Here is a 26611-nt window from a genome sequence, read left to right as displayed (position 1 = left end):
AGCTGAACCAACGCTGAGCCTGGCTCAGGAGCCTCTCGGCTGCAGAAGCCCCAGCTTCCCCAGCCTCCCACCCTGAGTCACAGGAGACAGGCTAGGACGGAGGGGAGGGGAGAGCAGGAAGGATGGCACAGGGACGCTCGCAGTGTCTCCCCAGGGACCGAGGGCCTCCTACGGAGCGAGGACAGGCGTGGGAAGGGGCGCGCCTCTCCCTCCCTGCCCCGCTCCAGCATGGAGTGACCCACATGCACCACAGGGAACCTGGGACTCTGGGGTCAGCCTCTCGGGCAGGAAAGCTGTCTTTGCAGCTCCCAGGTGTGGAGCAGAGCCTGGCGGTCTCTGCACAGGGTCTGGGAGGGCACCAGCAGAGGCTGGGGGCAGCTCCAGGCAGGGCCCAGGGGTGGGGGTGGGGGGGGCCACGTGGGCTGACACCAGCTCGCTCCCAGTGAACGCACACAGCCGCGAAGGGAACTTTCTTTTCCTACTTTGCCTACCGACCGTCCACTGCTTCAAAGGAAGCCGGGAAGGCCTGGCTATTTTTATCTGTCCATTCGTTCTCACTCTGCTGACTCTCCTCAATTCACAGGGATACACAATTCTGGGAGAATCTGCTGCTGCTTAGTGAAAAACAGTTGGGAATAAAAGAAAAACCCAAAAGGAAGCACGATGGGAGACTTTCCCTGTGGTGGGGCAGGGGCCAACAAACCCTCTCCTAACAAACACCACGGGGCTGGACAAGCTGGTCAAAAACAACCACTGCAGGACTCTGGAGATCAATCAAGGGAAATAAATTCAGACGATTATTCAGGAAAAGGGACCAAAATGTCAGCAAAGAACAGAAAGCAGGCAGCCCTCCCGCCAGAAGTCGCCCTCCTTACTTTCTTCCCTCGGGTTTTTAAGACGCACGCTGCATAGCGGAGTTGCCTGTGACAGCGCCGCTGGGTTGACAACACGCAGCTCACAGGCAGGACAGCGGGGCGGGGGGCGGGGGGAGCAGACCCGCAAGACTCACAGGCTGGGCCAGAAAAGCCTTAGGCTAACGGTGGTGAGGAGCATTTTGTAACCTACAGAGTGACTGTTAGGGAAATAACGTAAATAGTGATATGGCAATACTTGGTTCTATGCTACCTATCAGAAACACACTAGAAAGATACACACTGTGCTAAATGCAATCAAAGGGAGCCGGGGTGGGGCTATCGACCAGAGTGGACTTCAGAGCAAAGAAGAGTAGCAGGGATGAAGGTCATTTCATGGCAGAGGGAAGTTCCTCCATCCTCAACATTTATGTACCAAGTAACAGTTTCAACACACACAGAGCAAACAGCCTCAGCACTGCACAGAGACACAGAAAGCCCACGAGCTCAGGCCGAGACCCCACCCCGCCCCTCACTCAGCAGCTGACAGAGCCAGAGGATGTGGACGGCGCTCAACCAACGGCTCTAGCTGACCTCCGACAGCAGCAGAACAGCCTTTAAAAACTACACGCCGCGTCCTGGGCCACAGAATGAGTCTCGAAAAATCTGTGAGCGATTCAAGTTACAAAGAGAGCGTTCTCTGACCACAATGCAATTAAGTGAGAAATCAATAACACAAAGCTCTCTGGAAAATCCTTAAGTGCTTGGAAACTAACTAGCACACATTTGTACTTTATGTATGTTTAAATAACATCTGTCTTTTACACAGAATAGAAGTTCTTAGCAGAGTCTGATCTGAGAACCTGTCAGTCTCATAGAGAAGTCCAAGCGGGACTTCAATTACTGACACATAGCTCACTGACTAGCTCACAAGCTTCCTGAGACAGGGACTGCCTTTCTATTTCTTGATTTTTGTCTCAGTGCCCAGCACATGACCTGGCACAGGGCTTAGTATGTATTTGATAAGTCAATTTTATATTGGGAAATATTGCTAGAATGCAAGTAAAGCACACCACACATCCCTGGTTCAACCACTCGAGTCCATCAATTCTGATTCCGCTAACCTCCACTTAGAAATGCAGTGTCTTTCCTTCTTCGGTCCAAGTGCTAATGAGCAAATCCCTCAATAAAACTGTGCATTCTTACTGTTTGAGATTAAATTACCTCGGGCAGTACTGAAAGCTTCTGCTCATTTATTAAAACTATTCTGTAGTAGATTAAGTGATTTCATTATCCTTTGGATTAACTAATCCATCTCTAGGCCTGGCATTTTATCAGAAAGCAATGAGATTTCAAAGTAAAGCTCTCTTAAATTAACCTTTAGAGGCTCCTTGATTGTATTCAATTAGGTTTTCCAAGAACAAGAAAACAGTGGTACAACAGAAGCTGTTAAATATAAAATTCAGAACTGCAGGAAAGCACACTGCAAGGGTGAGTTACCCCGTCGCCTGGCTCCTCTGCCACGGTCCCCTCACACTGCCATTCCCTAAAGATACAGTCAGAGACGCCAAGCAGCAGAATGCAGGGTGATGGTAGAGGGCATGGATCACCACCTCTCTCCGTAAGCACTAAGGAATTAACTGTGTACTTAAATTACCTTTAAAACACAATTGTATACAAGCTGAGGTGCTGATTAGAATAGAAAAAGAAAAGACTCAATCTGTAAAGCAATGGTTCAGAAGCACCACACGGCCTTCAGGGAGTCATTTATCCCAATTCCTGGGGGTGGGGGGGGCTCAGGCAAACCCGACAGCAAGCCCCCTCTGATGGTAATAATCCCAGATTTAAAAACTTCAGTGAATAGTTGGTGGCAGGGCGCAATTTAAAAGAGGAAAATGCGTTAGATAAAAGGCAAACTCACAAGGGCTTGCAGTGTAATGGACAGCTAATGAAATTACAGCGATGAGGACGGGCACTGTAGGACGCCCCTCAGGAGGGTGAGCGGAAGGCGAGCTGAGTGTCAGCTGGGGAGGCTGCCCCCGCTAATTGGCCAGCGCCCACGACGGGCAGCAGGCTTGCTCCCAGCGCGGCCGGGACCGGAGGGGGAGCGCGTGCTGCCAGTCACGTATCAGCCACCACACGGCGGGCCCCACGCGGCGGGCTTCAGGGAGGGGACGCTCATCGGTCCCTGTGGCCAGATAAGGAAAGGGCTCTGGCACGTCCGACGTGGCTCTCGACAAATTAGGAGCTCTATCGGATACATCTCTCAGCTTAAAAAGATAATGCATATAAAATTATATCCAATTTTAACTCACAGACCTTGAAATAAAAGAAACAGCATCCCACCTTACTTTTAAACAGCAAAACAGATATTAGTTTCATAGGAAACGAAAGCCAGACAGAGAAAAGCCGTATGTAGACACCACTGCAGAAGTTTGCACGGTAAGCAAGGGGAAATGCGTCTGTAGCACAGACTGTCCAGTACAGAAAAGGGCTTTTCTTTATGTACAGTGACCCATTTTGCTCTGCATTGTATTTCCTCTTGCATTTTAAGTACGCAGGAAATGAAAAAATTTAAAATTATTAATGGAGGATTTTAATGAATTGATTTACTTTTTTTTTAACCTAAGGCAATGTACTTTTTTTTGGGGGGGGGGCAATGTACCTTAAAATCACAGAATCAGAGAATTTAAGTGGGAAGGAAGCAAGAGACATTAGTTAAGTCATTGATTTAATGCTTGAATGACTGCCATCAACTTGGTTACTTAACTTTTTAAACAACTTGATACATGGCAAAGTTCCATAATCTAGGGGGAGGTACTTTCTAATTATCTCAAATTAGTCAATTTATGTAATGGTCCAGAAAAATTTAAAGCTCATGTTACAAGATGACACAAAGTAACAGAAAAATAATGCTTTAAATCTATTAAACATGTAGCAAATGCTAGAATGTGTAGGACTTCCTCACTTAAGCCTCCATTTTACAAGGAATGGAGTTTAGGAGGAAAAGGGAGGCCCAGAGAGGCTAAGTAATTTGCAAAAGGTCACACAGTAACAGGCAGAGCTAACACTCAAACCTTACTTGACCTTCAAGTCCAAGGTGTTAATCACTACTCTATGTGTGATTCTCACAACATGGTCTACGGATTAAGTGCAATGTCTATAGAAATGAAGATTTCAGTCTCACTAAGCACCTCTCGAATTCTAAATGTTGAGGGTTGGTTCTCAGGAATCTGCGCTTTCCCCATAGTCTTCACAGGGTTTTACAGACAAGCTTGAGAACTGCTATTCTAAAAATGAACCTCCAGCGTCTCCCATGACATTCGATATACAAAAGTTCAGACAGCCACTGAGCTCTGCTGGATGCTGGGAGGCAAAGACAGGCCCTTCTGAGGAGCTCACAGTCTGGAGGAGGCACACACACTGGCACTTCAGTCCCCTCAGGATCTGGCAGGCAGTGTTCCGCAACGGGGGGAAGTGAACTACAGATACAGAGCCCCCCAGACACGCCCTGAAATGCAGAAAGCACCCACCCTGGACTTGGGTCCAGGGCGAATGGGACAAGAGAGCATGAGCTCCGGGGTGCTGGGGTGGGCCCCCGAGGGATGACCCCTCGCAGGGCGGGGCAGGGCGGAAGCTCCCCAGACGGAGGGGGTGCAGAGAGAGGATGGGGGTTCCGGGGCGGAGGAGGAGCCAACCAGACTACACAGAGGCCTGGTCAACCACCAGAGGCCTTGCTCTCCACACCAAGGATCCGGGGCTTTAAACAAATGGCAGAGGGGGAGCAGCTGACAGAGAAATAACCGGATGGCAATTGCAAACCGTTTCAGCAGCCAAGAAGCCGGACAGAAGGATGAGAAAATCACTTATGTCCACGCAAAGCTCAGCATCATATGTAACGCCCACAACAACCAAACACCGTCAGCGTGAGACGGGACGACCACAGGTGGTCCACAGGGCGGAACACAGTGCGGTCACAGGAGTGACCCATGGAGGCTCACAGGCCTCGGGCGAACCAAGGAAGCACGGCCCTTGAGAGCAGCAGTCGCAGAAACCCACACGCTGCCCAGCTGCAGCACCGCGACCCACGCACAGACACCCGCGGGGCCCACGTCAAACGGGGAGCGGCTACTGATGGGCTCGAGGCCTCCTTTCAGACTGATGAAGACACTATACAGCCGGCTGTGGTGATGGCTGCATACCTCTGTGAACACACTAAAATGTACAATTTTCAGTGGGTGACATATATCTTATGTGAAGTATAGCTCAATAAAAAACAATATAAAGGAAAAAAACATAAGGGGCTGGGCAATACGGACTTATGCTCAAGATCTCAGCCCGAGATCACACTGGGAGCTACGGTACAGGTGTTCCTGGGGATCGGCCCACTGTCAGGGTGCAGGACTGACTTCTCCAACTTGGCAAAATGTTTCCAAGATCCATCCATGTTGTATCATGTAGCAAATCTTCCAATCCATCAAAAAAAGGATCTTTCCATTTACTTAGATTTCAATTTCCTTCACAGTGTTCTGCAGTCTCCAGCAAACAAACATTGCGCCCCCTGGGTTAAATTTATTTATAAGTATCTTATTGTTTTTTAAAAATTTTTACTTTATACGTGTTGTGTTAATCTCAGGAGTACAGCAAAGTGATTCAACTGTATATACACAGGTGTATATTCTTTCTCAAACCCTTCCCATTTAGATGCCTGGTGGTGAGCAGAGTCCTCTGCTCTGTGGGAAGGAGGTCTCCGTCGTCCATCTGGTACAAACACTGCAGTCTGTACCGCTCCAAACTTCTGCTCCACCCCCGCCCTTCCCCTCCCCCCGGTAACCACTGGTTCTTTCTCCAAGTCTGCGAGTCCATTTCTGGTTTGTAATAAGTTCACTTGTGTGATTTTTTTTAGATTCTACATGTAAGTGATACCATATTTGTCTTTTTCTGACTTACTAAGTATGATAATCTCCAGGTCCATCCAAGTTGCCGCAAATGGCATTATTTCATTCGTTTTAATGGCTGAGTAACATTCTGTTGTATACACATACCACACTTCTTCGCCCACTTGTCTGTTGATGGACATCTAGGTTGCCTCCAGGTCTCGGCAATTATACACAGCACTGCAGTGAACACTGAGGCATATGTGTCCTTCTGAGCCATGTTTTTCTCCAGAGGCATGTGGGATCTTAGTTCCCTGGCCAGGGATCAAACCTATATCCCCTGCAGTGGGAGTGCAGAGTCTTAACCACTGGACCACCAAGGAAGTTCCCCAGATACATTATTCTTTATGATGCTACTATAAATGGAAATTCTGAAGTTCATTTTCAGTTTTCATTGCTAGTATAGAGAAATGCAGATAATTTTTATAGGACTGCAAGGAAGTCAAACCAGTCATTCCTAAAGCAAATCAGTCCTGATCATTCACTGGAAGGACTGATGCTGAAGCTGAAACTCCAATACTTTGGCCACTTGATGCGAAGAACTGACTTATCTGAAAAGACCCTGATGCTCGGAAAGATTGAAGGCGGGAGAAGAAGGGGACGACAGAGGATGAGATGGTTGGATGGCATCACTGACTCAATGGACACGAGTTTGCGTAAACTCCGGGAGCTGGTGATGGACAGGGAGGCCTGGCGTGCTACAGTGCATGGGGTCGCAAAGAGTCGGGACACGGCTGAGCGACTGAACTAAAGTGTATCCTGTAACGGCTGGATTTGTTCACTAGCTCCACCGGTTCTTATGTGACTTCCCAGAGGTTTGCTAGGCAGCATTCAGGTCGTCTGTGCACAGACACAGTCTTACCTCTTCCTTTCCAATGCCTTTCCTCCCTTTCTCGCACCCCGCTGCCCCAGAGGGAACGTGCAGTAAACGTCGAGGAGAGACGGTGAGGGGCTGTGCTTCCTGCTCATGCTCACCAGTGACCGTGATGGCAGCCCAGGGTTTCCAGACGCCCTTGGGCAGCTGGAGACAGCACCCTTCTAGTACTGGCTTGGTGAGTATTTTCACCATGAATGGGTTTTGCATTTTGTCGAGTACTTTTTCTGCACCCACTGAGATGATTCTGTGGTTTTTCCCTTTTATTCCACGACATGGTGTGTTACTTTTAATTTTCATATGTTGAACCAACTTTGCATTCCTGGGATAAATCAAACTCAGTCACGGTGCGCAAGTCCTTATATTTGCTGCTGGATTCTGTCAGTATTTTATTGAGGACTTTTGCATTAAGAAATATTGGTCTGTAGTTTTCTTTACTTGTGATGTCTTCTTCTGGCTTTGTTAATCAGGGTAATACTGGCCTCACAGAATGAACAACGACATGTTCTCCATTCCATTTTTGGAAGAGTCTGAGAAAGTCGGCTGTTAATTCTTTGTAAACGTTTGGTAAAATTTACCAAGGAAGCCATCTGGTCCTGGGCTTTTCTTTAGTTTTGATTACTAATTCTGTTTCTTTAGTTGCGATAGGTCTATTCAGATTTTCTTTCTTCTTGAGTCAGTTTTTTATAGTTTGTATAATTGCAAGGAATCAAAATCATCAACGTTAAGTAATTCGTTGGTGTACTGTTCACAATATTCCCTTTAATCCTTTTCATTTCTATACGGTCATTTAGTAAAGTCCTCGCTTTTACTCCAGAGTCTGGGAATCTCAGCCTCCTCTTTCTCGTCTTTGTCAATCCGGGCAAAGGTCTGTACATGAGCTGAGCTCTGTCAAAGAACCAACTGCTGGTGTCAATTATCTTCTCTGCTGATTCTATTTCTGTTATTTCTGCTCTAATCTTTATCATTTCCTTCCTCTGACTGCTTTAGGCTGAGTTTGTTCTTCCTTTTCTACTTTCTTCAGGTAGAAGGTTAGATCACTGACTGGAGATTTTTCTTCTTTCTAAAGGTAGGTGTTCACAGCTAGAAATTCCCTAACAGCTCCTTTTCAACATCTCCCACAGTGTTGTTAGGTCACGTTGTGAACATTTCTTCCACTATTAATTTCTAACTTCATTCAACTGTGATCAGAAGAGATACTTTGTATAATCTCAATCTTGTAACATGTATTGACGTTTGTTTTATTACTCAACACACAGCCTATCCTGAATGCTCCATGGGTACCTGAGAAGAGTGTGTATTTTGCTATTGATGGATAGTGTGTAAGAGGTGTCTCACAGGCCTGATTAGCATACAGTTTATGAATATTGTATCTGGTTTGGGTCTCGTGTCCTTGGCTAGGTTTTTCTATCAGGCTGTGTCCCAATCATTTACTGCTTTGCTTATTCTGCTAAACGATGGTTTTATAAGTGGACAGTTCAGTGGCATTAAGTACATTCACTCATACTATTGTACAACCATCACCAGCATGCATTTCCAGAACTTTCTTCAAGCATGATGGCAACTCTGTACTCTTTAAACAATGACTGCCCCATTTAAACAATGACACCAAGCCCCTGGCAACCACCATTCTACTTTCAGTCACCATGAATCTATTTTAGGGACTTCATATAAGTGGAATCATAGAAGATTTGTACTTCTGAGTGTTGGTCGTTTCATTCAGCACAATGTCTCGGAAGAAACCTCAACATCCATTGACAGATGAATGGATACAGACGTAGTGTATAAATATTATGATGGACTACTACTCAGCCATAAAAAAGAATGAAATAATGCTATTTGCAGCGATGTGGACGGGCACAGAGATTATCATATTAAGTGAAGAAAGCCAGAGAAAAACAATTTATGCTATCACTTATGGGTGGAATCTAAAAAAATTATACAAATGAACTTATTTACAAAACAGAAACAGACTAACAGACGTAGAAGACAAACATGGTTCCCAGACAGGACGGTGGTGGAGGGGGATGAGTCAGGAGCGTGGGATCAGCGGGTACGAACCACTGTATATAAACCAGACAGACAACAAGGTCTGCGGCACAGCCAGGGCAGCGGCCTCTACTGGAAAAGAACCGTGCGAGTAACTGCATCACTCTTCTGTCCCCTGAACCTAACCCCCGGAAGGGCAGGCGACAGAAGAGCCTGGCTGTGAGGTGACACGGGCAGAGACCGCACAGCGAAGGGGACGCTGAGAGGAACAACTCGGCGGAGCAAAGACTTTAAACCTGACAAACAACATCCTAATTTAAAGGAAAATATGTTTTCACTCTTAGTCCAGGTGAGGCCTCCACAAAGCGCTCATCCAGGAGGGACTTGGATGAGAACTGCTGCCGCAGCTGAACAGGGGCAGCGTGGTGGTCCACCGCTCTGGAAGGGAAGGCGCTATTTCTCCCGGGACCCCGTCACGTCCGGGGCTCGCGCTGCTCAGCTGCCCTGGACGGAAGGACCACGGTTACCTGATAGCCCTCGGTTTTCTTCTGACACCACTTCAGCAAGGCGTTCCTCTTGGACCCCCCATATTCTCTTGCCAAGGCCGACAGAGGATCCTTCCTTTCTTCCCTGGGAAGTAGAGAGAAGAAACATTTCAACTAGTGTTCCTTATCAGAGCACCCTTCCAAGCCAGAAATCCAACAAAAGCAGAACACCTCAACAGAACAAGCGCAGCCTCGGAGGCGGCCAGCGGCCAGACGCACCTGCACTCGTCTGACTGCTGTCAACCTTTATGGGCCCCGCAGCCCCACCGCCGCGTGGGGCTCAGTCGCCTGAAGGGAGGCCCTGCTCGCCACCCACAGGGGAACTGCGCAGGGCCAGTGCGACACGGCCCGGGACACTCAGCGCAGCGGCCGCGCCAGCGCGTGCGAGAGCCGCCACGGTGCCTTCCCCTCGGGCCTCGGCCTTCCTCGTCGCTACCTTTCATTTCACGCAAACTCTATGTCCTCAGCCACTTCACCTTTGCTTTAAAGCACTGGCTACAATCATAAAGGACAGGGTTAACCCAGCTGAAGGATCACTCCTGCCTTCAGAGAGCACACAACTGGGGAAGCAGATACAACTAAAGCGCGTTAAGCACAAACCACACCCGCAGCACGTCTCAAACGCCTTTACTGCCAAATTGCACATTCTTTATTGACTGCAAGTAATTAGCATTTTACCTTGCACAAAAAATAGAGTTCTTCTGTAAACTCATCACACGGCACCTCTTTACGAAGCACCACCGTGTCAGGCCATCCATATGCAGGTGCTAGGCGGTGAGCAACACAGGGCCCACCCCTCAGGGAACGTCATCGTGTAGTACGGGACGGACAGAACACCGAAGCTGGGGGAAGAATCAACAGCTACACAGGGCCAGACGCACCTGCAGATTCTATGTGGGGTACTTCAGGGTACTGTCAGGAGGCAGAATAACATCCTGCCCCAGACCAGAGACTGAATCTAAAGACTATGGCCAGCATGGCGATGGAGCAAGGGAGACCCAAACCCGACCCCTCCAGCACCAATCCTTCCTTCCAGGGACCACTCCAGCAGCAGGACAGAACACAGGAGCCCGCGGAGAGTGAGCTCTGCAGAACAAGCCATCCCTGACAGCAGATTCCAGCCCCACAACCGCACACCTAACAGTCCAGCCAGTGTCCCGGACGTCACAGGTGGCGCAGTGCCCTTCTGTCTGTATTCACCCCACAAAGGATGGGAGGACATCAGGGCACACATGAAGAACGAAGCTTTTGCCATCGAGAGGTGCACTGAAGTAGCACCAATTTGTGTTTATTTTAGAACCAAAAGTAAAATACAAAAATACTCCCACCTGCAGTCAGACCCCTGTCTTGAAGAATGACACTTTTATGCGTGTGCTGGCTCACCATATTCCTATTCTAGCTGAAAGGGCTCAGAGCGGTTTGTCACAACAGCACCGAACACAGGAAACGAGAATGAAGATAAAGGTGAGACGTGAACAAAACAAAAGAGCAAGCCAAGAGACAAACAGAAAGAACTGCCAGAACCACTGTGAAAGGCTTCCTCCAGCTCACACAGCCGTTCTGCTACAGAGACAGCCTAAAACAGCACCAATGCCCAGCGCGGTCCACGGGCACAACGAGAAGCTGCAGGAGGGAGCCTCCGAGCCTGAGGGGTCGTCTCCTGTAACTTCACTGTCAGACAAGGAAGCCAAGGCACAGAGAGGCCCTGGGGAGGCGCGCGGCTTCTCGCAGAGGGGCCAGCAACAGTGGGCGCCCCGCCTGGGGGCACTAGACACGGCCCACGTGGACAGCGCACCCCTCGCTCAGCCAGAGAGATGGGTGCCCCTGCTGCTCAGTGTCCGGGGCCGCTCTTCTAAGAGGTCGGTCCCCGAGAAGCAGGGTGTTAAACCTGAGGGTATAATCTGAGTTTTAGAGTCCAGATAGTCCACTTTTGTTCAGACCTGTAGGTCAATAAACAGGAAAGCTCCAAAAACCACTGCCGCCGCCCTCTTCGTGTTCAGCTTCCACGTTCACTGAGCCTCAGCCTGCCAGCACCTGCCCTCCTTCCCCAGCCCCGACCCTGAAGGCCTCGCTCGAGGTCCCCGCCTCCAGCCTCCCCTGCACTCCACCCACACACGGTGTTCAAGTGTCACTAACCCACAAAAAACAAAAATAAAAACACCAACTGCTTGGGGGAAATAATTATTTCTGTAACTTTGCTTTACTTTTGTACTTTTCATCATCTTTCTCCACTCTGGGCAAAGAAGAGTGGATCAGAAAACACTTGGCCCAGGGAGAACCCACACCAGGGCTGAACGCCCTTACTTCACAACCCGATCATTCACTCCCAAACGGCCCAGGGTGGCCCGAGGGGGGTGCCCCCGCAGAAGCGCCCTCTACCTGATGCGGCTGCGGGCGGTGGGGGTCACGGAGGCTGTGGGCGAGGAGGAGAGCGGCAGCTGTGGCGAGGCGGCCCCCATGGCCATGAGCGCGGCGGGCGACGCGCCCTCGGGGGCTGACACTTCACGCTTCATCTCCTCGCTGCTCCGCCTGGACACTGCGGGTCAGAGCAGAGGCAGTTCACACGGAGCTCTTGAGACATCTCGTTCAGCAGGTCCCCACAGAGCAGAGACCCCCGTGTGTTACTCCGTCAGGCCTGACTCTCGGACCCCATGGACTGTAGCCCTCCAGGCTCCTCTGTGCATGGCATTCTCCGGGCGAGAACACGGGAGCGGGCTGCCAGTCCCTTCTCCAGGGGTCAGACTCGGGTCTCACCTGCATTGCAGGCAGATTCTTTACCTTCTGAGCCACGAGGGAAGGCCAGAAACTACCACACAGGAGGAAAAACTAACATTGCCTTTATCTGACTGATAATGTGAAAGGATTGTATTTTTTTACTTTAAAAAACTGTAAAAAAAAAAAAAGGTACAGCAGTTGAAGTGTGCACAGAAGCCCACATCCCAGCACACACCTGGCCCACCATGAGTCCCAGCAAACCTGGTTCAATCACAAACACGACCAAAACCACAAACACTTGCTCTCAACTACAATCAACAAAACCCTTCTGAACTTGGCCAAAAACACTGAAGAGACAAAAAGGAAAGATAGGGGCCACGTGTAATTTGGGGTCAGGCCAAATTTTACAAAAACAGGAATCAATGAGATGGAAAAGCAAAAGACATCAAGTCAACTACTGAGAAGCAAGAAGCATCAGGAAAGTCCTACTTGGAGAGTCCGACAGAGTCAGGCACGCACCGTGGTGGACTCACAAAGCCCTGGGAACTGGAGGTGGAAGCAGCCCCTGAGAAGGGGGCCACAGGGGAGGCGGCTTCCTGTCCAAGGCGCAGGGGACCAGCGGGGGCTCACAGCGCTGGGCCGAGCGCGAGGGCCGGGAGACACGAGACCAGGCCCTGACCCCGGACGGGCCGCCTCCGCAGGCGCGCGAGTGGGAGCTGCTGCGGTGCCAGGCCGGACTGGCTGGGACGCAGGCCTGCCCGCACCAGCCGCCTCCCCGGCCGGCCGGCTAGCACCTCCTGGCTGTGGAGGGCCTGCACCTCTGCATCTGCTCAGTGATGGGCCCCACAGCTCGGAGGAGACACGCTCTCTCCTACAATAAGGTCTTAGTAAAAGGATGCACTTGCGCATCCGACAGAGTTTTATAATCATTCTGCCTTTTTCTTCCACTGTCAAATCTCTGTATAAAACTAAAGTTTCTTTCAAGCGCTGTGCTAGGAAAGGGGGTGAGAAACCTTTGTAATTTCACAGAAAGCAAAGGAAACAGACTAAGAAAGAATGGGAAGAACCCTGTGACAGGAAAGGCTCTGGGCCTCGGCTCTGCAGGAGAGATTCTGGCTGGACTTTCCACTCAGCGAAGGAGTCCTAAAACTACCAACTGAAATTCTCATCCAAGTGGGATGCTGCCCACAGGAGGCAGGGGTGAAAAACCTCTCCTTTGCTGGTCCAACTTCTAGTTGAGCTATTGAGGGTTAAAAGCAAGCCACAGAGGGAAAATAACAAGGACGCTGACAAACGGAAATGTCAGCTCAAGGAAATCAGCACGCCAAGGCCATCAGACACAGCACCGTGATGCGGCCCCTCACACGGCCGACGCCGGCCTCAGCGCATCTCTGTGTGCTGGGAAACAACCTCACAGCAGTCACAGCACACACTGGGGCAAAGATCCCGGCCCCCCGTGACTACGGCTTCTCTGATAGCTCAGCTGGTGAAGAATCCGCCTGCAACGCAGGAGACCCCAGTTCATTTCCTGGGTGGGGAGGACCCGCTGGAGAAGGGATGGGCTACCCATGCCGGTATCCTTGGGCTTCCGTGGTGGCTCAGCTGGTAAAGAATCTGCCTGCAATGCGGGAGACCTGGGTTCAATCACTGGGTTGGGAAGATCCCACATTTGTTAAGTGAATGGAACTATCTAGCTCTTTTTTTTTATTTTTGAAGTCAGGGCCAAGAAATATGATTTCTATGAAATCTGTAAGATACAATGGGGAAATTCAGAGTGAAAAACAATCAATTAAAGAGGAAGGTAAGGTTAAACGAGCCTAAAGAGAAGGTACTCAGCTCCACCAGCAGACCTTCCTGACGCATCTCTCAAGGACGTCTCAGGTGAGAGGCACTACCTGAGATGGTCTTTGCGCTCTCCATGGCAGGCACTCTCGGCAGAGAAGCAGGTCGGCTGGTCGAAGATGTTCTCAGCAGGTGCTCTGCACAGGGTGGAAAGTGCCACAGTGAGGAGACCTGACCCCGGACTTCAAGGGTACAGGGAGCAGGCAGCTCTCCTCTCGCCCAGAGGAGAGGCTTGTCCCTCCTTCCCGTCCAGGCCCCTTGACGGCTCCCAGAGTCCCCAGTACAAACACCTCCCGCCGACAAGGGCCATTTCATTCACTTGTATTTCCAGGGATGAGACATTCAGTGTGGACCAACGCTTCCAAACTACTGAGAGCTACTTCCGTCTGATGCAATTCAACCAGAAGCCCAAGACACTCTGCCGCATCAAGGCCTAAAGGCGCTCAGTTCACACCGTGCCCTGTGAGCCTACAGTGTGTGTGGCAGGGGAGCGGAGGGGGGCACACAAGTCCACGGCCAGAGGTGAGTCAGGGTGAACATGGGAGTACAGGACGAGTCAGGGTCATCAAGCCAGAGGGAGAGGCCACCCACCACGACTCGGGCGACGGGAAGCCTTCAGCAGCACTGATGAGACCAACTGGCCGGGTGTGCTGCTGGGACTCAGCCCAGCTCAGCCCTGACCGCAGAGGTCGGGGGCCACAGGCTCAGCGCTGCCGAACCTCGGGGCCGCTGGAGAGCAGACAGGGCTGCGGGGGACGGCTCTGGGGGCAGTGTGGCTGCTGTGTGAACATCAGTCTGGGGGCAGCAAGGACCCCCAGGGAGGACAGAGGCAGTCTGCACCCCACCTGTCCACCCCCTTGCTACACCAGGCCCGGCCGGGGGACTCTGCAGTCCCCTGGGGCAGCAGCTCCCCTGCCTCCTGGCCCGGCCATGTCACTGCCCTGGGGCCAAGCTCCAACACCCCTTCCCCGGCACCTGCTTCCCACAGTGGGCACCCCAGATCCAGGCCAGCACACCTCTGAGCCCAGCGCCGCTGCAGTCAGGCCGGGAGGACAGGCACAGGAGGGCCGGACGTGCTGCGTGTGCCTGGGCCACACGCCAGGTGGGGCCGCATGAAGACTGCTCACCCCTTCTGAGAGCAACACACTCGGAAGGGAAAGGAGAGTGACCGACACAAAGGGCCCCGCGCGCGCGTCTGTAAGAACAGCCTGCCTAACACACACTCCGTCTCAGCTATCAGGGCATCAGCTGCCTCTCCAGGACAGCGTGTCTCGCACACTGACACGCACTTCCCGTGCCCACACGGCGCCCTGGAGGGAAGGCAGGGGGACTCACACCGCCCAGAGCCACCACCCCCCTTCCTCGTCCTGAACCGACACACCCAGGGCAGGGCCTCAATCCTGACCCCGTGCGGCTGCCCGCGTCCTCACAGAAGCACAAATCGTGCACAAAGACAGACTAAGCAGAGTTGAGAGAACACGGACGCCTAGGAAACAGGAGTCAACATTTTAAATGGAGCCCAAGTGCCCACTTCAGTTACAAGATGGGTCCTGTCCTAGAGGCTTCATCTCCCAGGCGACGACAGTGAGACCAGGTAACAAAGGCACCGGTGAAGGGCGAGGGCCTCCAGGCACACAACGGGGGCGCAGCACAGGGAAGCCTGCCCACCTGCCGCAGCTGGCTCACTGCATGTCCAAGGACCCAAGTCGTCTCCCTTCTGAGGAGGCACCTTCCAGCGGGCCCAGGGGGGCGGCCGCACCCCCCGCACGCACACACCCTCTGGTCTGCTGCATGGGTCACTGACGCACGTGAACTGCCAGCGCGCCGCTTCGGAAAGGCAGTCCAGCGCGTCAGGCAGATGAGGAAGGCAGGAGACAGCAGACGCTGCGGTGACCGGGTCTGTTCTCGGAGCCCCTCTTGTCTTTAACCCATGCGTTACACAGAAACCACAGGCCCTGGGCAACACGTGAGGTTGGAGCAAGGAGGGAAGCAGGCAGGACCTGCCCTCGTGGAGCTGAGGCTACAGCGGAAGTCAGACGTTTAAGACAACCGCGTGCAAGGGACGCAGGAAAGCAGCAGCACCGGGGCCGTGAGCTGCCCGAAGAGTCTGGGGAGGCCTCCCCGGGAAGCGACGCTGCAGGGAGCAGAAGGGTGACTGGCAGCCTTTACACAGGCACAGGAGAGGGGCCTGCAGTGCTCAGCAGACACCAGGCAACGCCTGGACCAGCAGGGCTGCGAGGGCGGGGCTGAGGAGCACGCCCCCACCCCTGGGGGCGGGGCGTCGAGGGACAGTGTCCTGGGGGGCGGGGCGTCAGGGACAGTGTCCTGGGTGGACACCCTTCCGTCCGCGGGGGGGGTGGGGTGCAGGGGGCGGGGCGCGGTGCACGCGGGTGATGAGCGGACTGCAGGGCAGAGGGCGGGCGGCCTGGACGCGGGCAGTGCCAGGGAGACATACACGGACTCAAGGCTCCTCAGGGGCAGACTCGCAGACTGCTGACCACGTGGACAAGCAGTGAGAGAAAGGAGGGTCCCCGTGCGGAGATGCGCGGGAATCGAGGGCACACGCCGCACAGAGAGCCGGGGAGACGCCCAGGGCCGCCGGCGCCGGCAGTCGGCGCGTCCCGGGGACAGCGGGGGAACCCCGAGCTGACACCCAGCTCTGTCAGCACCCAGCGGACAAGACGGTGACAACCTGGTGGCAGGAGGCCATGGTGGCCGGGGTCGGAGCTGCTGCAGATGCTGGGGACAGAGTGAGGGGCGAGAGTGCTGAGGAGACTGGAGCAGGAAGTGGTGGCACGCGAGGTGAAGAGGCGAGAGCCGCGGGGTGGGCCCACGGCTGTCCGAGCCACGCCTGCGGGGTGAGCTGCGGCCCAGGCGGAGGAAGGAAGCCGCACAGAGACTCCCACCCACCCTCCTCATCAAATTTACAGGCAGCGCAGTGGGTTTAAAACCAGGAGCCAAGGGCTTCCCTGGAGGTCCAGGGGGTAGGACTCTGCGCTCCCCCTCAGGATACACGTTCGATTCCGGACCCAGGAACTAAGATTCTGCATGCCACAGGGCAGGGCCAAAAGAAAAGAAACACCTGTGACAAGAGAAATATGTGACTTCTTTCCACTATTCTGCGTGCTTGAAATGTTTCATGATAATATGCTGGAGAAAATATGACAGCCTAGACAGTCTGGTACCCACTCCAGTGTTCTTGCCTGGAGAATCCCAGGGACGGCGGAGCCTGGTGGGCTGCCGTCTATGGGGTCGCACAGAGTCGGACACGACTGAAGCGACTTAGCAGCAGCAGACAGTTTGGTTTATGAAGACAAACACCAAGAACCACCTTCAGAAGTGATCAGATGCACACTAGGATGCAAACACAGGAGGGCGTGGTTTCTCTCTCAGCCTCTCCTGGGAAGCTCCCCACTCGGGCTAGGCCAGAATCGGGCTTCGGTCCACCCTCTGGAGAAGGCAAATTGCTGTGAAACTTTTCAATAAAAGGTTCTTTTTCTTCTAACTTAAAAGACTTGGCTTTCTAGTGAAACCTCTGAACTTTGTATGACATTTGGTATATGTACCCTTACTGTAAATCAGTTTTTCAAAATACTGAATTTTTTAAAAGGTTTACATCTCTGTCCCCAAGTAACACAATTCAGTGGGATGATCACAGCAAGACTTTCCTTGCAGAAGGTAGACTGTCCTTGGACCGGTCAGCTTTCTTGGACGTCCGAGCTGATGACACCAACATGACCCTCAGGCCACACCAACCCTGGGCAACCCCAGCTCCCCAACTGTCTGCATGACCAACCGAGGTCTCCGCCTGACCATGAACCTTAAAGATCACTGTGCAAGGGGACAGTGAAGACCCCCCAACTACTGGGATCCACGTACCTGCTCAGGCTACAAACACTAGCTCACATGCAGTCTACAAAGGCCCACCTGTTACGGCCCAGACCACCGAATTCAACTGCCAGCCATACCAACAGAAGTCTACTTAGAACAAGACCTCTGGTCTGAAACACTTTCCTGTGTCTGACATAAAAGCATGACAAAAAACAGAAAAAAGCTACATCTTTTATAACATACTTCACTAGAAAAACCAACAAATTACCCAATTTAAGCACAGCAGAACAGAGGCAGCGCCTTCCGAATTTCTGGACTCTTCAGACTGCCAAGGGCAGACTGTGCTGTCTGAGTCACGCCGGGACGGAGGACGCGGCTCAGCAGCACTCGGGTCTCCCCGCTCAGTCGGCCTGGAGAGCCTCGGTGGCTTCCGAGGACCGAGACTCAGCTGGTGGTTCTTGGTTTTTTAACTGGTTTCTTTCCCTAGTGAGTGTTTAAGATAAAAGGCTACACTATCAACAAATTCTCCAGTAAGAAGTCACCTGAAAGTGCTTCCTCCTCCCTGCATTTGCAGTTTCAGCCAAGCCCAGTAAGGCATCCGAGCAGACAGACCTGGAGAGTGAGGGCAGCTCTCGCAGGGGGACCGCAGATCCCCGTGCCCTGTGGCGCCATCACCCGACCATGAGCAGGACATAAACAGAAGGGAGCCAGGAAAAGCCCCGGACACTCATCACATCAGTCTGTGTCCTCAACAACCCTGGCCCACACACCTGATACACCCATTTTCCACCGACAAAACCAGGGTCACGGGGAAACTCAACAGCAATCTTTGCCCAGTTCCCCAAGCTGGTCCTTTCCTAAGAGCCACTTGGGGTGCTTGTGAAATGAAGTGTCCATGCCCCTTTCCCAGACAGTCCACGTCAGCACATCTGAGGTAAGGCCCAGGATTCCACATTTTACCGAGTGATTCAGGTAAAACTCATCAACAGGTAAATTTGAAAAACACTGCTGGTGCTAAAAAGGTTTCCCCATAAACAAGTTACAGAGTGAACACACACAGAAGAGGGGGCCCCTAAGTACCCCTCACAGGCCATGGAGAAGGGCCCAGCAGGGAGACGGGAGCACACACAGAGCCGGCATGAAGGAACCAGAAGAGCATCAGGGGAGGGAGCTCAGCATGGCCAGACACGGCCCACAGCCACCGACACCGTGGACCACGGCCACTCAGGGGACAGGAGGGGGCGAGGCTGACCGCAGGGGATCGTGAGCCGGGGAGAGAAGGCCCTGAGCGAGGCGTTCCCGTGACCCCTGACTCACATGAGGAGACAGCATCAAGAGGTCAGCCCCGGGACCTGTGGGCACACACACAACCCGGGACCCAGACGGGGGCCAGGATGGGACCCTGGTCAGGATGCACCGGGAGCCTTTAAACCGCCACACGCCTTCCCTGGGTGGGGGCCCTTCCGGGTGGAGGGGAGACCTCAGGTCCCACCAACGGGTGAGGTGGAGGCGGCAGCTGGGGTGGAGAGCGAGCCTGCAGGGTGGTGGCAGCAGCCTGCCCTGGGCCCCACTGCGCCCCGCCCAACACCTGTGCGAGCCCAGGAGGCAGGAGGCCCCCCAACACGGCCCTGCCCGAGGCGGCAGCGGGGAGGAGAAGGGCCCGACGCCCAGCGTTGGCGCCACAGAGAGCCCGTGCAGACAGCACTGCCTGGGGCCCGGCTCTCAGTCTCCACTCCTCTCACAAGTGCCCCGGAGCACGGGGGCCAGGCTGCCCGGCTCCAACGCTCAGTAACTACGTGAGCCTGCATTCCTGAGACGCTCAACTGCCTGAAGCCTCATTGTCTGTGTTTATAAAGTGGGGCTAACCGCACACGCCCCATGAAGCACTGTGAGAACAGGGCCTAGCAACGTGCAGACTCCTGTCGCCCTTGGTGACACCAGGAGCATCGTATTCCAAGATGTGTCTACTAGTAAGTACTCCCTGATCTGTAAACAGGACACCTTCTTAGTAAACCTATGACATAGATGTATACCGGGGTGGCGGAAATAATGCCAAGAACAAATGAAAAAGAGCCAGATGAAGAAAACTAACAACAGCAGTGAAACACGGTGCCCGAGACGTACCTTGAACAGGGATCTCCCCGTAGTTTGGTCTCTTATCTGAGAGGGCCGTCAGGGGTTTGGATGTGGAGATCGGTCCGCTGATGGAATGTCTCTGAAACCACAGGACCAAGGGTGTCAGACAGCACGGTCATGGTCACTCAAGCGCTGGCATCACGGAGGGGACGTCCTTCAAACTTGCTTCCTCCCCCCCCAGCCCCCTCCTAGAGGCCTGGGATAGTCAGGGTCTTTCAAGTTTCCACATAAACTTCGCATGAAACCATCCACTTCCATAGGACCGTGTGCGGGGACAGGCTGGGTGTGCAGCCCCAGCTGAAGGAGGGTGTGAGACCCAGTGACGCAGCCTCGCAGCCCGTGAACGTGACGGGTCTCCCCATTCCTCACCCCTCTAACTCCTCTCAGGGTCATCCATGGTTCTCCCTGTGAGGTCGTGCACAACGCTTCATTCAGCGTATCACTAAGCATCTCAGCTTCTGGCTGTGGGCTGGGCTGACAGAACTGAGGAGACAGGGAGAGTCCCCCAGACAGGACCAAGTCCTCTCCCCCTCATCACCCTGCCACACTCTGCTCATCAGAAGTGAGTCACGGAGCCCAGCCCCCCCGGGGAGGGGCAGACGACACACGAGCGTGGCAGAGGAGGCCAGGATAGCGGGAGCGGTTCAGAGCCTGCTGCCCCGTGCCTGATGGATCTCCTCAGCGCTTTGCTTCTAAGGTCGTTTAGGGCAGGGCTGTTTAGCTCCACTTCACAGCGTGGCCCTTGAGGGTCCCTAATGAATGCTCCAAGGATTCAGAGGACTTCCCACGGTGGGCAGAGGGGCAGAGGCAAACAAACCCTGCCCCACGCAAATCCTGAGGAGTGCCGGCCCGCCAGAGCCCCAGGAGCCACTCTTCCCTGCAGACCGGCCCCTGCCCGGCCGGCCGGGCCCACCCTGTGCCGCGCGTGTTGGCGGCCTCAGCCAGGACCCGAGGGGAGCCCTGCGGGGCTCCGGCCTTGTCCGCATGGCTCTCTGCTCCAGGCACCCCCCACGCCAGCCCTCGTGCTCCCTCCTGGTCTCCCCAAATGCAGCTCCGCGTGGGCTCCTCCTCCCTGCTCACCACGGATAGCAGCCTGGGCCGCAGCAGGACTCGGCCCCAGGCCACCTGTTCGGTGACGTCTGAACAGAACTGCCTCTGACCCCTGGTCTGGCCTCCTGGCTGCCCATGGTGCAGAGCCACCCAGCCAGGACCCCTCACGGCCTCAGTGAGGCCTGAAACCCACCACTCCTCACCTTGGGCCCTGTTCCCAGGTGTTCACCAGGAAAAGGCCTGGGGGTCTATGTGTTTACAGTTCCACACGAGCTTCGTGCACAATTAGGTTTGAGAAGCGTGTGCTAGCTAAACAAGTGCTAAAATGCTACTGACTGTGGCTTCTATTAATAATTACTAGTTTGTTTTCCAAGGTAGAGAGATTTTTTAATCTCTTATCTTTACAAAAGTTTAGAAATTGACATTATGAACATTAAACCTCAGCTGACAACCACTATTTAGAGAAACTTCACCTTATTTGAAGATTATGATATCTTAGTGCCTTTATTTGCTTTCATTTATATTTTCATGCCTTTTTTTTTATTTTCATGCCTTTAAAAAATCCAATTAATAGAGTGCAAAGAAAAAAGCTCCCTATAGATAGAATATGGAGTTTCCTCTGCCTCCCTTCCAAACTAAGAGTGTAACACTTCCCACGCACACGCAAAGCACTGGCACGCACCTGCATGGGGGAGACGGCGGCCGCAGGGGGCGTTTTCATGGGACTCGGGCTCAGAGGCGTTCGAGGGATTGCTGCCGTGGCAGGGCTGGGCACTGGAAGACAGGAAACACAGGGTGAATGAGGACGTGACGGAGAACAGCGGCAGCCTCACAAACGCCCCCCACAGGGAGCACCGACCAGCCAGCACTTGGGGCTTCCGGGGAACAGCTGCCACCCACCTCCTCAACCCCAGCAGCCCTGCGCCAGGCTCAGTCTGCTCCCTAGACAAGCGGGGCTGCCTTCCAGGCCTGGCTGTGCCGGCCACTTCACTCCTGCCGCTCAATTACATGGTTAAGCGCTCCACAAACCGAGGACGCCACGTGCAAAAACCTCAGGAGTGCTTCTGTGGCTGCATCAGGTGAGAGGCTGGACACGCGGTGGGCATTCTTGGCATGTTATATGAAGGGAAGCCGGGCTCAGAGCAGCTTTCCTCCCCGCCCCCGTGGGGCTCCGCACATTCCCTCACGTGGATCTCCACAGGTGTTCCATTTAATGCACAATGTATAATATCCGCTCACATGTCAACCTCGCTCTCTAAAATGAACCGCACAGAAGGAGGATCCCAGGAATTCCCTGCTGGTCCAGTGGCCAGGGCTCTGTGCTTTCACTGCCGGGACCCAGGTTCAGTGTCTAGCTGGGGAACTAAGATCCCCCATGGCCGTGAAAGAATTTGTATTAAAAAATAAGAAGGGACCACTGGATGGCAGTGGTGGTGGCCTGAGCGAGCCGCCGACTGCGCTCCCAGAGACGAGAGCAGAGCGAGAGGGCTTGACGATGGGCTGATGCCAGGGAGGAGGAGGACGGTTTCGAAACGCCTGGCCTGCTAACTGGGCGGCCCGGCGCTGCCTTCACGGGAGAGACGGCATCTGAGGGGCCAGGTCTAACGCCAGGTGTCGGGGTCTGGCAGCACCTGAGCACACAGGCCCGCGGGGCTCAGAGGATGAGCGTGCCCAGAGTCCCAGACCTGGAAGCTGCCCGGCTCAGAGAAGACACCTGACCCCCGCCTGGGGTAAGCCCGAGTCTGTGGCCGAACAGACCCCAAATCTCCTGCTAAAACTCTCCCCACAGGAAGACAGACTCCCTGACACTGCGTGGAGTGCGATGAGACTTGGAGCAGGATGGTGACGCACACCAGCCAGTCCAGAGGGCACATGCGTGAGCGTGCCATCCGCCAGGCACAGCAGACAAGCTACCTTGAGACGCGCTGTCAAAGGACTTGATGAGGGTCTTCACCGTGGGCGTCGGCTCCGAGGACGTCGAGGACCTTCTGCTCAGCCCCATGCCCTGCCTCAGGGCTGCCAGATCTCTCTCCACAGCATTCATGTAGTTATACACCCGGCCACGCTCCTCCTCCTGCCTGAAAACAACACGCAAGTCAGGTCACTTCTGCACATACCCTAGAAAACACACACTTCCTTTTCCCAGCTGAGAAGCATTAGAAACTACCAGCTTAAAAAACAATGGTATCACTTGAGCTGAGTAAATCACCTGGTCTGATAATCTCATTAGATTCGTGAATTCCGGGAAACGATATTAAAATTTTTATATCAGGTCATCCTAACTAGGTTAAGTAACCATCGGTTTCCATTTCCATCTGTGTTAAGTGTAAGGTGAGAACACTGGTAATCAATTAGCAGTGAGAGGGAGGTGGCCTGGCTGAAGACCCTGACTCAGAACAGGGGCCGAGAGGTCTGGGCTGCCGGGAAGGCCTGTGCTGTCCCAGGAGGGTGAATCTGGCTCCATCCAACGTGCCATTCAGGCTTCCCCAGTGGCTCAGGAGTAAGAATCCACCTGCAATGCAGGAGATGCAACAGACCCTGGGTCAGAAAGATCCTTTGGAGGAGGAAACAGCAACCACTCCACTATTCGTGCCTGGAAAATCCCATGGACAGAGAAGCCTGGTGGGCTACAGTCTATGGCGTCACAAAGAGTTGACACAACTTAGTCACTAAGCACCACCAAAACAAACAAACAAAAAAAGAATAGCAGTGTTTCAACATTTCTGCAAACCTCATTAATGTCTAGGTTAAGAAGATGGTCACATTCTCATTTCTTCTGTATTCAATCTATTGCGATATGAAAAAAAAAAAAAAAGCAGCCTCATGGGTATGTAGTTGGAAAAGGCAAAAGTATTTTAATGATATTGCACTGGTCACACAGAAATAATAGCTCACAGAGTTACACGTATTTCCCAAATGTTGATGCTTATCATTAAACAATTTATTTTTAAAGTCTCTTGTTGGTATCACCAGTGATCTCATAAGGAAACCCTTTATGGGGAGCTGCTGAGCTTGCAATGGCAGATACAAGTTTTCCAAAATCCTAACATTTACTTAAAAGCCCATGTTTCATCACTGATGCCAAACACTGTCAGTTGTTTCCTTGAAGTGACAGGCTCCTTTAATCGTTTCCAAGAAATATCCACCAAACACCAAAGTCTGAATACCAACAGTTCGAGTCAGTCTTTCTCAAGTAAGGATTTTCCCTCCATGAAAACACTCTCCTCCAGCCCCCCAACACCGGTGCATGACGACGCGGCAATGCAACTCCCACCTGGACCTCAGGACTGAGACAAGTGATGGGATAATTCACTGCTGCACCAAGGACTGGAAGGGAAGCCACTCTGTGAAAACGCCAGTGGCTGGGAGCCAAGGCCTGGGTCCCCCAGCAACTCACGCCTGCCTCCCCCTCCGTGGGCAAAAGGCAATACAGCGCAGAGCGCAAACTGCCCGTCAGTGTCCCTGTAAAAACAGCCTGCGCTCAGAGAGCCCCTGAAAGGGCCCTGGGGGCCCCCGGGCCTGCAGGCCCCCTCCTCTCAGGGGCTCGCCCGGTGAGCGAGCGTCTCAAAGCCTGACAGGCTCTCGGGAGCCCGTGGACCGAGTCTCAGAGCCCAGCCCGTCAGCTGAGGTGCCTCTCGGATGGAGCATTTCTGACACCCCATTCCTGCAGTGGTGGAGAGGAGGAAGGGTGTGTACGAGCGAAGAAGTAACGACCTCCCCACTCACTCCATGTGCTGCTCAGTGAAGAAGCCAGAGAGAAACAGCTCACCAAGACTCTCCACCAGGCCATCTACTAGACCTAGGCGACGATAAAACACAACAGCTTTTCAAGTTGGCCTGTTAACTGTTTTTCTAAATTTTTCCCCTAAGGCTATTTAAGAATTGTTCAGCGTAATCAACAATCAAATTCTTAATACTAACCTCCAACTCTGACACTTAGAGAGAGATATTTGGGGCTTCCTGGTGGTTCAGCTGGTGAAGAACCCACCTGCAGTGCAGGAGACCTGGGTTGGATCCCTGGGTTGGAAAGATCCCCTGGAAAAGGGAAAGGTTACCCACTCCAATATTCTGGCCTGGAGAATTTCAAGGGCTGTATAGTTCATGGGGTCACAAAGAGTTGGACACGACTCAGCAACTTTCATTTCACTTCTACTTAATAAAAAAAAAATCTCAGAAACCAGTCTCTCCCCTCACACACAGTCTCCCTAGGAACTCGGGGTGCATCATCTAAGACTTCTCACAGGATTCCAAAGATGTCTATGTTAAATGGGAGAAACTCCATGGGTTATGAGCACAAGACACTATTCAAGCGAGCAGCAGAGAGAAATCGGCCTGCACTCTTCACTCGCATCTGAGACACCCGCTGACGGACACCGGCCATGGCCCTGAGCGACGTCCAGGTGTCTCATCTCAGCCCCACAACAGCTCTGTGACGGAAGCAGCACTGTGTCCACTGCAGAGACGGGCGAACTGAGGTCCTGACCGAGACCCCAAGGCCAGCAGCAGCAGCAGCTGCACGGGGCCGAGTCTGTCTGTCCCCAGGGTGCGCAGCCTCCGTGATGACGACAGCCCCGGGAACAGCGAGGGGCGGGGACGGGGGCAGAGGACAGGCAGGAACCGCGACAGACCAGGTGTTGTGGCCACCCCAGCCCCTTCAGAGCTGGGGACTGCGGACACTGACAACAGCTCAGGAAGACCACGGGGCCCGTGCTACTTTACAGGGCGACTCAAGGACTGACAGGCTCTGGGGAGCCCGTGGGACAAGCTTGGACTTGGGTCACTTCCATTGGACCCAAACTCGGTCACAGCAGCATCAAGATACAGTCTCCCTCTAAAGTCACATCACGGAACCAGGACTCACGAGCTCCCTATGGAAACTGAAGGGCACAGCTGGCTTCCCAAACTTACTTGCGTGACTTTATTTCCTCCAATTCTTTTGTGAGCTTCTCATTTTTCTCTTGAGCTTCATGTAAGCGGCGCTTCAGGTCACCAATCTCCTCTTGGGCTTCCGACTTAATGTCATTTGCGATGACCACCGCGGTCTGCAGATCAGCCTGGAACTGCCGCCATTCCGCTGACTCCTCCTGCATTAAAAAACCATGTTTTTATTTCCAAAAGAGAACAATGAACATGTATTTTAAAACAATAAAATGTGCTTATGATTAGACTGCTGTAATGCACTGTCTCAAGTGATGACTGATTTCTTTTAAATCCCAGAGAACTACTATTACCTATTTCTAACAGATTACGTAATTATTTTTAGTGAACGGTGTTCCTGGTGAGGAAAAGTTGCCAGCTGACCCGCTTGCTGAGGCAGCAAGCACTTAGGCTGCTCAGTGAGGATAATCAGGTCAGGCCTCACTTCCTTGTGGCAAGCTTCAAAGTTGGTCTTGTGAAAATAAACATATCATCCAAAATATGCCTCTGAAGACCTCAAGCAGGTAGATACATGGTGTGTGAACTACACTGGAAGATTTTACAGTGAAAAACTATAAATATCCTGACATCAAAAATGAACAGGAAAAAAAAAAAAAAAAATCAAAAGGAAAGGAAGAGGAAGCCAGAAGGAAAACACTAAATTTAACCTCAGCAGACAAAACACCCACAAGGAGCGGCAAAGGACTGACCGCACTGCGGCCTCCCATGGCCATGGAGGCTGCAGGCATGGCTGGGCTGCTGCCCAGGGCAGCCGCCGCCGGGAGCCACGGCCGCCAGCCCGGAGGCAGTGCCCAGCACCCCTCAGCAGCCTGAGTGATGGAAAGACATAAAGAGAGAAAGACCGTGCCAAGTCGTGTCTGGCTCGTGTGACCCCATGGGCTGTAGCCCGCCAGGCTCCTCTGT

At 53.0% G+C, this 26611-nt stretch overlaps 1 protein-coding gene and 1 non-coding gene across 7 annotated transcripts in view; both read right to left on the bottom strand.

Annotated features, from left to right (window-relative positions):
• The window catches only part of SPECC1L (sperm antigen with calponin homology and coiled-coil domains 1 like), an 84915-nt gene that overhangs the window by 13363 nt on the left and 44941 nt on the right, over positions 1-26611 (bottom strand). For all 6 annotated transcript variants that reach the window (XM_061141408.1, XM_061141413.1, XM_061141410.1 and 3 more), the window contains 7 exons: positions 25679-25854; positions 22685-22848; positions 21453-21544; positions 19709-19799; positions 13807-13890; positions 11576-11732; positions 9179-9281 (listed from right to left, as the gene is read on the bottom strand). In XM_061141408.1, the coding sequence (XP_060997391.1) occupies positions 9179-9281; positions 11576-11732; positions 13807-13890; positions 19709-19799; positions 21453-21544; positions 22685-22848; positions 25679-25854 (867 nt within the window). The remainder of the gene's footprint in view (positions 1-9178; positions 9282-11575; positions 11733-13806; positions 13891-19708; positions 19800-21452; positions 21545-22684; positions 22849-25678; positions 25855-26611) is intronic.
• On the bottom strand, positions 6039-6111 carry TRNAG-CCC (transfer RNA glycine (anticodon CCC)). The gene has a single exon. It is a non-coding gene; the product is annotated as a tRNA-Gly (tRNA).

Source organism: Dama dama, chromosome 5 (assembly GCF_033118175.1).
Source record: "Dama dama isolate Ldn47 chromosome 5, ASM3311817v1, whole genome shotgun sequence".
NCBI lineage: Eukaryota > Metazoa > Chordata > Mammalia > Artiodactyla > Cervidae > Dama > Dama dama.
This window is presented reverse-complemented; position numbering and strand designations above follow the sequence as displayed.